The sequence below is a fragment of the Phodopus roborovskii genome, unplaced genomic scaffold (assembly GCF_943737965.1).
Source record: "Phodopus roborovskii unplaced genomic scaffold, PHOROB, whole genome shotgun sequence".
In the NCBI taxonomy this organism is placed as follows: Eukaryota; Metazoa; Chordata; class Mammalia; order Rodentia; family Cricetidae; genus Phodopus; species Phodopus roborovskii.
Window position 1 is genome coordinate 2,343,896 of NW_026126416.1, and position 15,520 is coordinate 2,359,415.

The 15,520-nt window shown below is 36.8% G+C and overlaps 1 protein-coding gene across 2 annotated transcripts in view; it reads left to right on the top strand.

Moving 5' to 3' along the window:
* LOC127221289 (complement factor H) overlaps positions 1-9,385 on the top strand; it is a 47,998-nt gene extending 38,613 nt beyond the window's left edge. For both annotated transcript variants that reach the window (XM_051183175.1, XM_051183176.1), the window contains exons 19-22: positions 402-578; positions 1,621-1,797; positions 4,514-4,696; positions 8,716-9,385. In XM_051183175.1, the coding sequence (XP_051039132.1) occupies positions 402-578; positions 1,621-1,797; positions 4,514-4,696; positions 8,716-8,936 (758 nt within the window). In that variant the 3' untranslated portion in view covers positions 8,937-9,385. The remainder of the gene's footprint in view (positions 1-401; positions 579-1,620; positions 1,798-4,513; positions 4,697-8,715) is intronic.
* The last annotated feature ends 6,135 nt before the right edge of the window (positions 9,386-15,520 follow it).

Sequence of the window (15,520 nt, forward strand, 5' to 3'; positions counted from 1 at the left end):
GACTTCTAGAAAACACCGGTTCTGTTGGAGAGTCTCATCACTGCAGTGACGGTTTTAGAAGCCATGCTACTACAACTACATACGCTTTAAAATTTGAAATAGTCATTAAAATTAACTTACTTTTGATGAACTTAAAAAGTAGAAATATATCATACTTTCATATGAGAGAATAAAACTAAAAGTAAAATGAAAATACCTCAAGAATTATAACCATCAGTATTCTATATCCAGTATCATTGCTATCTTATTTATTTTCATAAGTTTGGAACAAAAGAAGGTAACTAAAACAAATGAGAAACCTGCAATACTTACTGTCTCTATGAACCTAACTATTGTTTTATATATTGTACATTCTATGATTTCCTGAAAGCAAAACCCTATATATTCTTTTTTTATTTCAGGAACTGATTGTGACAGTTTACCAAGGTTTGAAAATGCCATACTCACAGAAGAGAAGAAAGCTTCATATAGGTCAGGTGAACAAGTGACATTCAAATGTGCACCTTCTTATCAAATGAATGGGTCCAACATTGTGACATGTGTCAATCGCACGTGGATTGGAGAGCTGGTATGCAAAGGTAGCTTGATGCACATTCAACATATACTTATTATAGATATTCTTAAGTCAATTTCACAAGTCTTCATTTTCCTATTATAAATTGCAGGCAGAATATCATTACAGATCAAGGTTTTTGCATGGGTTGGTGCTTATGTGTCTAACCTGCTAGCATGCAAAGTCCCTTCTTTTACTGAAAGACCATAGCATTAAGGGCTGAAAGTGCTGTATGAAGGCATCTGTTTGACTCTGCTATATTCAGTGACTCGTGAAGGTGTTGTTTTTCAAAATGTAGCCTTGCCTCCAGATTGTGTGAAACTAAAAAACAAAACCTATAGTCTTGTCAATAGACTGGGTGTTTTGAAAGTCCTCATGTGGGCTCTTTGGCCGCCTATTCAATTAGATGTAACCCAATCCCAATAATAGAGGCTTCATTTGATGAAAAGAATTGTTCATTGGGGCTCTGTCTCCTATGTTTTTGTTTATTTTATTTAGATTACCTTCATATGTGTATGTATTTTAGGAAGCGTCTACATTATTAGGTTTCTATAATATCCCCCAAATGATGCTTAATTTTAGCTGTCCTTCCCTGTATTCTGTTCTTTTGTCTCCATTTCTCTGTCAATAAATATATACACTATTTCCCCATCCTATGGAGACCACTCCCTGCCCTGGTATTTTGCTGTACTCCTAACCTCTGTTTTTCTAGGGATTGTAGCTTAGCTATCATTGAATTAACAGCTAGTACCCATTTAGTAAATACATATCATATATGTCTTTCTGGGTCTGGATTTCCTTACTCAGAATTATTTTTTTTCTAGTTACATCTATTTACCTATGAATTTGATCAGTTCATTTGTGTGTGTGTATGTGTGTGTGTGTGTGTGTGTGTGAGAGAGAGAGAGAGAGAGAGAGAGAGGGAAAGAGAGAGAGAGAGAAAGAGAGAGAATAAATGTACCACATTTTCTTTATCTCACCCATTGAGAAATTCACTTCGAATCTTATGTGTTGATTGGATACTCAAGATGAACCGATAGGCAATGATACTTTCTTTTGCTCTTTAGATACTTCCTGTGGGGATCCACCACACGTGGAAAATGCTACTATAGTAACAAGACCCATGGCTAAATATCCAACCAATGAGAGAGTACGGTATGAATGTAATAAACCTTTTGAACTATTTGGGGAAGAAGAAGTGATGTGTCAAAATGGGATTTGGACAGAACCACCAAAATGCAAAGGTATGCCATCATATCTCCCAATGCTTATTTGGTAAAATAATTTGGTTACTGTACATTAGTGAAAATTAAGTGCAGTATTCCTTTTTTTCATTATAAAGCTGTTGTCCATCATTTTGGGTTTCTTATTTATCTAGCTCTGTTTTAATTAATCTATGTATTACCACATGGCCTTGGATTACCAGGAAATGCCGGTCCTGCAACTCCTTTGCTTTCTACATCTACACAGAGAAGAGAGCGATTTCCTGTTTGTCTCTGATTATATTCTGATTCTGCCCAGCTATATCACTTCCTGGGATCTTATTTGCCTATACTTTCCAGAATCCTCCCTGTCTCCTAGTTCTACCTATCTTCCTGCTTGGCCAATCAGTGTTTTACTCATCAGCCAATAAGATAAAAACATGTATACAGAAGAACATCCCCCATCATCTCTTTTCAAAGTAATTACATATAATAAAACAGTTATTAAGCAAGAACTATAATTACAACATTTAGTCTATTAACAATATCAAGAATTAAAGAAAATATTCTATCATCTATTCTATCATTGTAACTTATCTTTAATCCTAACTAAGGAAAACTATAGCCATAACCATTGTCTTCAACTCGAGTTGTGGTGGTGCACGCTGGTAGGATCTGCTGAAGGAGGCAGAGGCAGGAAGTACAGTAATTCTTATAAGAAGCATTTTTCTAACTTTTTTTCTTTTAAAATTGAAAATAGTCTCTTCTTTCATACAATATACCCCATGGCAATTTCCCCTCCCAAAATAAAATTAAAATTAAATTAAAAAGAAGAAGGAAGGAAGGAAGATGGATGGATGGGTGGATAGATAGATCATGGAAGCTGTAGTTCACATGTCTTTAATTGCAAATATTATTTAAGTGAGTCATTAGTCCAGTTTGAGTCCTTTGGATTCTGCTACTGTATTGATGCTGGGCCCTCACTGGGACTCTTCTTAGATGTTCTGCTGTTGCCTTGTGTCTTGGGGATCTTTCAGCTTTGGATCTGCAGGACTGGCCCCTTGTTGTGCTCCAGAAGTTCACAGATGGGGTGGATGTTGGGGTGGTCCAAATCAGCCCTGGTTCTGGGCCTAGGTTGTAGCTGTGTGTGTCTGCCCACCAGCTCTCTGAATTATCTTGAAAATTTTTTATGGTTGCTATTCTCCATGTGTATCCTTTAGCATTTCCCGTTATGTATCTTGAGCACCATTCTCAAATGCTAACATTTACTTGCTTTCACTATGGCCTCCATGGTGGTAGATGGGAAGTCACTTTCTTTTGGATCTTAATCCAGTGTGACTGACAGTTTCATAACGATGCTGTTTTTCAAAATGTTTTCTTTAAGCAGTTTCAATACATGTATCTTCATGAATTTCATGGCACTTGTACTGCTTGACTTTAATCAGCTCTAACATATACACATTCATGCCTTATGGTCTGATTTTTTAATTTTCATCCACACTAAAATATTTCATATGATCTTGAACATTTTTTTTTTTTTTTTTTTTGCTTTCAAACAATGTTGGAGCTCAGTTTCATATTGCTCCTGTTGAGCTCTTACTCAACAGAACAAAATATCAGTTCTTGATTTTTCAGTCTTCTCCTGTGGCCTCAACACCACATACAGCACTCCAGAAGGGAAAAAGTATCACAGATCATTGTGCAGTAATTGAGATCTAAATCTTTTTTTTGTAATTAATTTTTAAAATTTAAACTAGAATCAATCTTATTTTATATATCAATACAAGTTCTCTCTCCCTCCCATACCCCCACCACCAACTCCCATCCCATCCCTCTTCTGCTCCATAGAAAGGGTGAGACCTTCCATAGAGGATCATCAATGTCTGTCACGTCATTTGGCCAAGGGTCTAGGCCCTTCCCTGTGTGTCTAGGCAGAGAGTATCCGTCTATGGGTAATGGGCTCCCAATGGCCATGTGTACACTAGGGATTAATACTGATCCATTACCAGAGGTCCCATAGACTGTATAGGTCTCATAATTGACACCCATGTTCAGTGGGCCTGGTGTATCCTATGTAGGTTTCTAAGCTCTCAGTCTGGGGTCCATGAGCTCCCCCTTGTTCATGTCCTCTGTTTCCATGGGTTTCCCCAGCATGGTCTTGACCCCTTTGCTCATCACTCCTCCCTCTCTACAACTGGATTCCAGGAATTTGGCTCAGTGCTTATCTGCCAATCTCTTAACTAATATTCTCAATATCTTCCCTTTTCCTACATTGTTTACCAAAAATATCATGTCCAAGAATTCCCATTGTATCTTGCAAAAGCATAACATATAGTTGCCTATACATACTTCACCCCTATCACCAGTCAAGAAAGCCTTATTTGCTTTCTGTAACTTTAAAAGCTTTAAATTCTTGTCTATAAACATATTTCTTAAAATGATAATGATGATCAGGAATATGTAGACTAATAAATACTCCAGTGTCTTGAAAACAGAGAAACTCTGCCTGTCTGCATTGGCCTCTGTATGTTAGAAATGTTAAGACATTTGCTAGCACTGGAAGGCTTCAGAGCAGACATGCTTGCTCCAGTTCAGTAACTGCTCTTGGTGAGAAGGAAGAACTTGTAACTCTCAGTTTATATGATTGACATTTCTTCAAGTAATCATATCACTAAAGACTTGTTTAGCAATGAATTTTTGTTGCTTCCCCTTAAGCCTGTACTTTGATCTCTCAAACATTCAAATGTTGTGTTCTTAGATTCAACCGGGAAATGTGGGCCTCCTCCACCTATTAACAATGGAGACATCACCTCCTTCCCTTTATCAGTATACGCACCCTTGTCTTCAGTTGAATATCAGTGCCAGTCCTTGTACCAACTGCAGGGCAACAAGGAAATAACGTGTACAAATGGAGAGTGGTCTGCGCCACCAAAATGTTTACGTAAGTACATTGTTCTCATAGACCATAGGGCATTCAGTTTCACGATACAGATATTTTTCTGTCAACAATAGAACATTCACAGATTAAAAGCACTGTTTTGTTTACTGTTTCACCGCCAAATGTCAGCATGTGAGGAAAGCAAGAACATTATGCTCTTTTTTCATATAAAATAGTTGACAAGTAAAATTATGAAGGATCTTCTTCATTACTGAGTTTTTACTAACATGTGTGTATTGATGTCCATAAAACTTGGTGCCAGCATGGTATTTCCATAGTGCTCTGTTGCTTTGAAAAGACATGACGACCTTGGAAAGCATTATAACAGAAAGCATTTAATTGGGGAACGCTTAAAGTTTCAGCAGTTTAGTTTATTATGACCACAGGGCAGAGTGAGGAGTATGGAGGCCCAGAGGCAAACATGATGGAGAAATAGCTTTGAGTTATATATCTGGCTCTGAAGACAGTAGGAAGCTATAGACACTGGGACTGGCTTGGGCTTTTGAAACCTGAAATCCTTTCCCCAGAGACACACTTCCAACAAGGGTACACCTACTCCAACAAGCCGCAGCCCCAAATCAAGCATCACCACTCCTTGATTAAACAATTTATAAGTCTATGGAGTCTTCGTAATTAGGGTTCCTCTTGCTGTGATGAAACACCATCACTAATAACAAGTTGGAGAAGAAAGCGTCTATTTGGGTTTCACTTACTCATTGCTGCTCATTATCAAAGGAAGTCAGGACAGGAACTCAGGGCAGGATCCTGGAGGCCAGAGCTGATACAGCAGGCCATGGAGGGTGCTGCTTACTGCCTTGCTTTTCATGGTTTGCTAAGCTTGCTTTCTAATAGAATATAGGACTGCCAGCCTAGAGATGGCCCCACCTACCATGGGCTGGTCCCTCCCCCATTGATCACTAATTGAGGAAATGACTTACAGCTGGATCTCATTTGAGGCATTTGCTCAAGTGAGGCTCCTTTCTCTGATGAGTCCAGCTTTAGTCAAGTGTCAGCTGACATACAGAGGCCATTCTTATTCAAATCACCACATTTGTATACACCTTGGGGTTGTTAAATGCCCTTCATATAAGCTCCCCTTTTCTGAGATAAGTCACCTGACTTGTATTAATCCCTGTCAGGCATTCAAGAGGAATTTTAGATTTTCTTTCCTCTGTGTGAGAAAGAACACCAAGGGCTTGTCTTCCTGTGTTTGATTCATTTCACTTAATGTTCTTCAATGCCCTTTTCTAACTGAAATAATAAAAATACTGTAACATCTGAAAAATATTTCATATGTAATCATATCACATTGTCTTTATAAATTCATAAATTGGAGGAAACACAGTTTTCCCATCTTAGCTGCTGTGACGTAGCAATGAGTAATAAATATACACATGAAGTTTGAGTAGGTTGGTTTCATTTCCTCTGGGGGCATGTCTAAAGAGGGATAGAGAGGGAGTATATAGAAAACCAGATTTTACATTTTCATGAAATCTCTATTTTGCTTTCCAAAGTATTTGCACAAATTTATATTTCAATGAAGAGTGTTGGACTTTCTTTTCCACTACACACTCCTGAACGTTTGTGATTTTTAAGGGTTCCTTTCTGATGTACCATTCTAGTTGGGTGATAAGGTATCTTCTTGGAATTTTGGTTGACAGTGAAATGATAGCTAATGATATTAAACATCTTTTTTTCTTTCAATGGCATATATATTTACTCCTATCAGAAGTGTATGCTGATAGTTGGTTTTAGTTTGTATACTGCTGGTGTTCTAGTGAAAAGTTCTTATCTATCCCAGTGTCTTGAAGTAGATGCCCTATGCTATGTTTTATTCTAAAAGTTTCAGTGATTTCGCTATTATTTAAGGTCTCTGATTGGATCTGTATGGATTTTTGTACAAGTTCAAAGATAAGAGTCTAATTTCAGTCTTCTATGGTTAGCAATCCCGTTTTTCCAGCAACTCTTTTCTATAGGCTCTCTTTTTGGTACATGTTTTTGGCTCCTGTCTCCAAAATTGATAGTCATGGTTTGTCTGCTATTCTGGTCCTTTAATATATCTGTGCATATTTATACCAGTATTAGTATGTCTTTATCTCTATAGCTTTTGATTATAAATTGAGTTCAGATATTAGGATTCCTCCCCCAGTGCTTTTATTACTTAGTATTGCTTTTGGCTCTTTTGTTGTTATGTAAGATTTCTGATATTTTTTCTAAGCCCATATAAATAACATTTGAATGTTCATAAAGCTGCAGACTAATTTTTATAGTATATCTATTTTTAAAAGATTAATTCCAAAATATCTGAAACATTTTTTTTTGAGAAAGGGTTTCTTTGTGTAGTCCTTGCTGTCTTGGTCCTCTTTCTGTAGATCTGCCTGTTTCTACTCCTAAAAGCTAAGATTAAAGTCATGAGCCACCACTGCCTGTCTCTGAAACTAAATTAAGATAATTTTTGCACCTATAGTTGACATTTCTCTATACAGAATTTTCTATCATATTTTGTTAGCTAGCTATGTTAGATATGTATTCATTCAGTTTTTAATTTTTTAAGCTTTATTTGTTGGTTGGTTGGTTGGCTGATTAACTCCAAGTTAATACATTTCAGTGAATTTCTAAACAGCCAGAATTGCCATTTAGAATGGTCAGGATATTGCTTCTAATGATTTTTTGACCCATTGTTATTTAAATTGAACAGCTGTTAATTTCCAGTTCTCAGATCTGAATCTGTTTCAAACTGTATCTTCTCTGTAAATTTCTTTCACTCGTATTCCTCAAGTTTTTCTTTACCTCTTTAATTATTTTCTGTGTTTCCTTGGCAATAAGTGTTTTTAAAATTGATTTTTTAAAACCTCTTGAACTGATCATCTATTCATGTCAGTATATTTGGAGTATGAGATGCACCTTTGAAGAATCTTGTTGCCTTCTATTTTTTATACTTCTTGATTTTTATACACATCTGTTGGGTCAATTTTTTTTAAACACTATATCTATGGAGACTCTCCTAGTAGGAAGTTCTTTCCTGGAGATGAATCTTGAGTGGCAATGAAGGAGAGTTATTTCCATGTAGTACCTACAGGTTATTTGTCTGTAATTAACACCCCTGGGCACAACCTGAACCACTGTTTCTATGAATTATGCTTAAACTAAGACACTATCAGCTCAGGTGGATTGTAGACAGCACAGGTTACAGAGTGATTATTGTGTCAAGAATCCTACAGTGGCTGTGGTGGCTCATAGAAGATGATGCTGGTTTTCTCAGAAACTGTGATTGGCAGATCTGCTACTCACAAGGGTTACTGTTCCTGGAACCCTCAGCAGAGAGATGTGGTTATGGAACTTTGGCACTCTCTCTCTCTCTGTAATGCTTACTCCCAGCCTTTAAATTACTGTATAATCAGATGTGTTGTGGGACAGGATGCCAGCACTAAATGAATTGGTTGGGGACAGCATGTACTTGGATATTGGGTCCTCTTGGATTTCTGTGTATTGAAGGCCAAGAGTCAGGGTGGTATTTGCAGAAGCTACTTTCCAGACAAAGTTAGTCACTTAACCAGAAAATTTTATTTTTAAAACTATGAAACTCAAGTTCATAACACAGAAATCACTATTCATAGTTACAACTCTGTGAGTGGATAATGAATATTATGAGGGTAGCTCAGATTTGGCTTTTCTAAGAGCAGTATTTTTCAGTACACACGTCTCACAGTATGTTCATTTTTCAGTATATACTAACTAGGTCTGAATATAATTTCTTTTTAACCTTTGCCCAGTACATAAATCAATTCAAACAAACATGAATGTCCTGAAATCTAAGTGTCTTATTTCATGACATCAGGAATCCTTGTTGTTGAAATCAATTATCACATTAAGAGCATTGTTTTGACACCATTTGCTATTCAATATGAACTAATTCTAAGTGTTGACTTAATACAGGTTTTTAAAAACTTTGAGGAATAATGCTTGAAAGGTGAGTCTATGTAGGTTTATATATTTATACATTTTGATGATTTTTCTTTCAGATGCATGTGTAATATCAGAAGATATCATGAAAAGACATAACATAACTTTAAGATGGATGGAAAACCAAAAGCTATATTCCCAATCAGGGGACTATGTTGAATTTACATGTATATCTGGATACAAACAGACAAATCCTTCACCTCCATTCCGTACAATGTGCATTGATGGTCACATCAATTATCCCAGTTGCTCAAAAAAACATTATTGGTATGATGGATGAATGGACATTTGCTTAGAAATATGAATGCATGCTACCAATATAGTTTCAATTTACCTTTGAAACATTGTTTAACTCATTTCTTCTCATGGGTATAAACTTGTATTGACATGTAGTGGTTAATTTGGAGCCTGAGAGATCACTGCCACAAAGGCAAAGCAGTACATTCAAAACTCCTAAACCAGAATATGCTGTGTCCTGGCACAGTAATCAATGGCCAGAAAATAGATATAATTACTTCATTGTATCTACCCATCAGCTTTCAAATCTCTCCAGTCTTCCTCTGATTCAAGGTGAACAGAAAGCATATTGATTCATCTTCAAATTAGGATTACATCACAAATATGTGGTAATCAAACTCATGTTTAACATTACTTAAGAATATAAGCAATTGCTGCATATTACCTTTGTTTTTTTAACTTAAAATTAAAAAATCTTATTTTACATATCCATCCTAGTTCCCTTTCCCTGCCGTCCACTAAATTCCCACTCCTCCCACCAAATTCCCATCCCCCCATCCACTCCTCAAAGAAGGGAAGAACCTAGACCCTCACCCCTATATCCCTGAGAGATTATCCCTCCATAAGGAATGGGATCCCAAAAGCCTGTTTATGCACTAGGGATAAATACTGGTTTCACTGCCAGCAGTCCCATACACTGCTCAAGCCCCCAACTGACACCCACATTCAGGGGTCCTAGTTTGGTCTTATGCAGGTTCCTCGGCTCTCAGTCTGGATTCAGTGAGCACCCACTTGCTTGAGTCAGCTGTTTCGGTGGATTTCCCTATCATGGTCTTGACCACTTACTTTGCTCAAGACTCCTCCCTCTCTACATCTGGACTCCAAGAGTTCAGCTCAGTGCTTAGCTGTGAATCTGTTTCTGCTTCCATCAGCTACTGGATGAAGGCTCTATGATGACGTTTAAGGTAGTCATCAATCTGATTATAGGGGAAAGGAATTTAAGGTAGCCTCTCCAGCATTGCTTAAATTCTAGTTGGTGTCATCCTTGAGGATTTCTTGGAATTTCCCTCTTGCCAAGTTTCTTCTTAACCCCGTAATGACTCCCCCTATCAAGGTACTTCTTTCCTACATTGTCCTTTCCCCAACTCAACCTTCCTGACCCCTCATTCTCTCCTGCATACTAATCTTCTCCCCTCCTTTGTCTCCTTCCTCCCTCCCCCTCCCCCATGCTCCCAATTTACTCAGGAGATCTTGCCCCTATCCCCTTCTTGGGTGTCCATATATGCCTCTTTTAGTGTCCTCTTGTTTCCTAGCTTCTCTGGGGTATGTATTATAGTCTGGTATCTTTTATTTTATGTCTACTATCCACTTATGAGTGAGTACAGACCTTGTTTTTATTTCTGTACCTGGGTTACCTCACTCAGGAGGGTTTCTTTAGTTCCATCCATTTGCCTTCGAATTTCAAGATGTCATTTTTTTTTTAACCACTGAGTATATGTATCACATTTTCTTTATCAGTTCAAGGGCATCTAGGATGATTCTAAGTTCTGGCTATCACAAATAATGCTGCTATGAACACAGCTGAACAGCTGTCCTTGTTGTACAAATGTGCTTTCTTTGGGTATATGCCTAAGAGTAGAAATGCTGGATCTTGTGGTAGATGAATTCTTGTTTTCCTGAGGAACCACCATACTGATTTCCAAAGTGGCTGTGCAAGTTTGCACTCACACCAGCAGTGGAGGAGTGTTCCCTTTATGCCACAGTCTTTCCAGAATGAGATTTTATTAGTGTTTTTGACTTTAGCCATTCTGACATATACATATCTCAGAATTCTTTTTGATTTGCATCTCCCTGATGTCTAAGGATGGTGAGCAATTCATTGAGTGCCTTTCAGCCATTTGGGATTCCTCTGCTGAAAATTCTCTATTTAGTTCTGTACCCCATTTTTTCTTTGGATTATTTGGTGTTTTGGTAACTAGCTTCTTGAGTTCTTTGTATATTTTGGAGATCGGCCCTCTGTCAGATGTGGGGTTGGTGAAGATCTTTTCCCACTCTGTGGCCTGCCATTTTGTCTTGTTGACTATGTCCTTTGCCTTACAGAAGCTTCTCAGTTTCAGGAGTTCTCAGTGTCTGTGCTACTGGTGTTATGTTCAGGAAGTGGTTTCCTGTGCCAATGCATTCGAAGATTCTTCCCACTTTCTCATCTGAGAGGTTTAGTGAGTCTGGATTTATGTTGAGGTCTTTGATCCATTTGGACTTAAGTTTTGGGCATAGTGATAGATATGAATCTATCTGTAATCTTCTATATGTCTGCATTCAGTTATGCCAGCACCATTTGTTAAAGATGCTTTCTTTTTTCCATTGCACAGTTTTAGCTTCTTTGTCAAAAATCATGTGTTCATCAATGTGTGGATTAATATCAGGATTCTTAATTCAATTTTATTGGTCTGTCTGTTTTTGTGCCAATACCAAGCTGTTTTCAGGACTATAGGTCTACAGTAGAGCTTGAAGTCTGGAATGGTGATGCCTCAGAAGTTCCTTTATTGTACAGGGTTGTTTGGGTTATCCTTGATCTTTTGTTTTTCCATATGAAGCTGAGTATTGTCCTTTCAAAGTCTGTGAAGAATTGTGCTGGGATTTTGATAGGGATTGCATTTAATTTGTAGATTGCTTTTGGCAAGATTATTGTTTTAACTATCTTGATCCTACCTATCCAAGAGCATGGGAGGTCTTTCCATTTTCTGGTATCTTCTTTAATTTCTTTAAAATCTCAAAGTTCTTGTCATACAGGTGTTTTCACCTGTTTGATTAGAGTTACCCTAAGAAATTTTTTGTTGTTTGTGCCTATTGAGAAGAGTGATGTTTCTCTGATTTCTTTCTCAGCCTCTTTATTATCTGTTTATAGTAGGGGTACTGGTTTCTTTATGTTTGCTTGTTTGTTTGTTTTGAGTTAGTCTTTTATCCTGCCACTTTGCTGAAGGTGTTTATTAGCTGTAGAAGTTCCCTGGTAAAATTTTCATGTCACTTATATAAACTATCATATCATCTGAAAAGAGTGAAAGTTTGCCTTTTCTGTTTCTCCTTGATCTTTTTGTTGTCTTATTGTTCTAGCTAGAACTTCAAGCACAATATTAAAGAGATATGGAGAGCGTGGACAACCTTGTCCTGTTCCTCATTTTAGAGGAATCACATTGAGTTTATCTTCATTTAGTTTGACATTGGCTGTTGGTTTACTGTATACAATTGAATATTGTTCAATTTCCATGTGTTTGTAGGGTTTCTGCAATTTATGTTGTTTTTGAAATCCAACATTAAACCACAGTGATCCGATATGATACAGAGGGTTACTCCAATTTTTTGTATCTGTTAAGATTTGGTTGGTTCCTGAGTAAGTGGTCAATTTAGAGAAGGTTCCACGGGGTGCTGAGAAGAAGGAATATTCTTTTGTGTTTGGATGGCATGTTCTATAGATGTCTGTTAAACCCATTTGAGTCATAACTTCTATTAGTTCCTTTATTTCTCTGTTAAGTTTCTTTCTTTTAGTCCTGTCTAGTGGTAAGAGTGGGGTGTTGAAATCTCTCACTATAAGTGTGTGGGGTTTGTGTGATTTAAGTATTAATAATATTTCTTTTACAAATGTAGGTGCCTTTGTATTTGGGGCATAAATATTCAGAATTGAGACTTCATCTTGATGGATTTTTCCTGTGATGAATATGAAACAACCTTCATCTCTTTGAACTAATTTTTGTTTGAAGTCTAATTTGTTAGATATTAGGATAGCTACACCACTTCTACCACTAACATTATAGGTTTTGAACCATTAAAAAAAAATGTCATTTTAGGAAAAGCACACATTTAAAGATATCTTTAACTTTTCAAATGTTTTGAGTCTTTAAGATGAAAATATAGGTGTAAATAACAAGGCCAAAATTGATCAAATATCTAATAATCTTCTGTATAATCTTGGATAGTTGTTAGAACATTCAGTCAAACATCAAGGAAATGTTTATTAGTCAAAGTATTATACAAGAGTAAATGTGTTTAACTTTGACACTAGTGAAGACAGTTGTCTGTCAGCACCACTTTAACAAATACCAGAAGCTGAAGGTGCTAGCTTCAGAGGCACTGATGTCTTGAAGTTGAAAACTTTAGAATCAAAAGGACAACATATCTAAGATACTGGCATAAGATTTGGTGTCTGACATTACCTTCTCTTTCTTGGTTACTTCTGCATGGTGGAAACATGGGAAGGAAACACAGTGGTTTCTTTGTAATAGAAATAATCCCTACAAACCCAATCTCTAGTAAAACCCATTATCTTTATCATCATGAACATGATGTAGAACACATATGCAAATGTCATGGGGAAACCACCATAACAGAGGAGTGAAAAATACAGCCCATGGATATGAGAAGCAAAAGACAGAACGATTGTGATTCACATCAGACAAAATATAATGTAAAACGAACAAACAAACAAAACACTAATAAAGGCAAATGAAGGTCATTGTGTAATGATGTTAACCTATTCTCTAAATATATATATATAACAGGTAGGTATGCGTTTACCTAGCTTAATATGAGAGACATATGCATAGGCCTGACATAAGAAAAAAACATAGGTATAGTACCCACTTCCATACTGATATTTTAAATGTGGATTGATCAGATAGAAACATAGTACAATATTAGGCTTGAATGATATGTCAGACACATTGTCTTGATCTTCAAAACTGTATTACCTCACCAACATGTAAAACCAAACTTACACACTTTGCATTACTAATGAACTCAATTAAATGAGCCTGCCAGATATGTGTATAACATGCTGTCTAACAAGAGTAGTATACACATCCTTTCCAAAGGCATATTAAAGACTCTCTAGGATGGATCCATATGTTACACAACAGAACTTTTCTTTAAAACTATTGGGTATTTATTCCCACCTTTTCACAATCCAAAACCCCTGCTGTCTGAGGATCTGCATGCAGGGTAGCGTTTCCCAAACCTGGGTCCTCAGTCATTGACTGAATGAAGACTTGCATCTAAGTCCACAGCACATCAGGAAGGGGTACTCTGCCCACCCTGCTCACTGAGACACTGATGGTGTCGTGTGAAGTTCTGTGCTGGTTGACACTATGTTTGCACTCACACATTCTATCTCTCATCTTCCACCTCAGCTTCTCAGTAAGTGTAGTAAGAGCATGTTTTTGTTTTAATTGAAAATATCTTTTCGTCAAATATATCCTGACCATGGTTTTCTCTAAGCTAACTCCTACTAGATCCTCATGCAACCCTACCTATTAAACTCCATGCAATTTCTCTTTATATTTAGAAAGCAAACAAAAAGTACTTAGGGGAAAATTCAAGTACATACAACATGAAAAATAAAAATATAGAAGAATCACATGTGTGTGTGCATGCATATATGTGTGTATACACACACATGCACAAAAACAAAACTCACAAAAACATAATATGGAAACCATATATATATTAAAAAAAAACCGAAATGCAAAAAATAACCAGTTCAAACAAAGAAATATGAGATCAAAAGTCTAAAATAATTCCATTGAGTTTGGTGTGTGTTGGCTGTTAATACTGGGCAGAGTGCCCAACTTTAAGTGTGGTTAGCATGACCAATGAGACTTCATTGAAGAAAACTGAGTTTTCCTTTGCAAAAGGTGTCAACTTCAGATAGCATCATGACTAGGAGAGAGAATCCTACAACCAGTTAAATTTTAATTCCTTTGTATATTTGCTTCAGAGGATCAGGGTTTTCTTCACAGCACTTCCATAAGGAGGCTCAAAAACACCGGTGTCTCCTGCTCCAGATTTGATGCCTTTCTCTGGCATACAAGTGCACATAAATCACACAAACACACACACACACACACACACACACACACGCATACGCATTTCAAAACGCAACATACATAAATGTTTGAGAAAACTGAAAGATGATGTGATTAAATAATTAAAGGGAAACACAAACTAACAGTTCAACAACACAAGCACGTAGAACTTAGGATCAGAAATAAAGTTCAATAAAGGGACAGAAATCCTAAAAATAAATAAATAAATAAATCCAAACCAAAATAAAAATGTTAGTAAGTTTAACTGTGCACTCAAATAGGGGATGCAATATCCAGGCAGTAGTGATGGCACCCATTGTTACAAAGGCAGAAGCTGCATATGTACACAATACTCTGAGTTGCACTTGATTATAGTTTAAATAAATGTCAGGAAGACTGACAGAAACACGACTGGAAAGCTTCACAGCTTCACAGGTGAAATGGACCAATCGGAAGTGAGAATACCAGAGCTTGAACACACAGTGGAGTAGTTAGACAACTCTAAGAAAGAAACTGATAAATCTAAACAAAACTCCAGAAACAGAACATTCATGAACTCTAGGACCCTCTGAAAAGACCTAATCTTTTAATAGGGACACAGAAGAAGAAATCCAAATCAAAAACACAAACTATTTTCAGCCAAATTACAATAAATAAATAATACCCATATCTAAGGGAAAACATTCATATCCAGCTACAAGAGACATTAAAAAAAAAGATGAAATCTACTGTTTCTTGTAAGTGAAAACACCAAATATGCAGAACAAAGTAA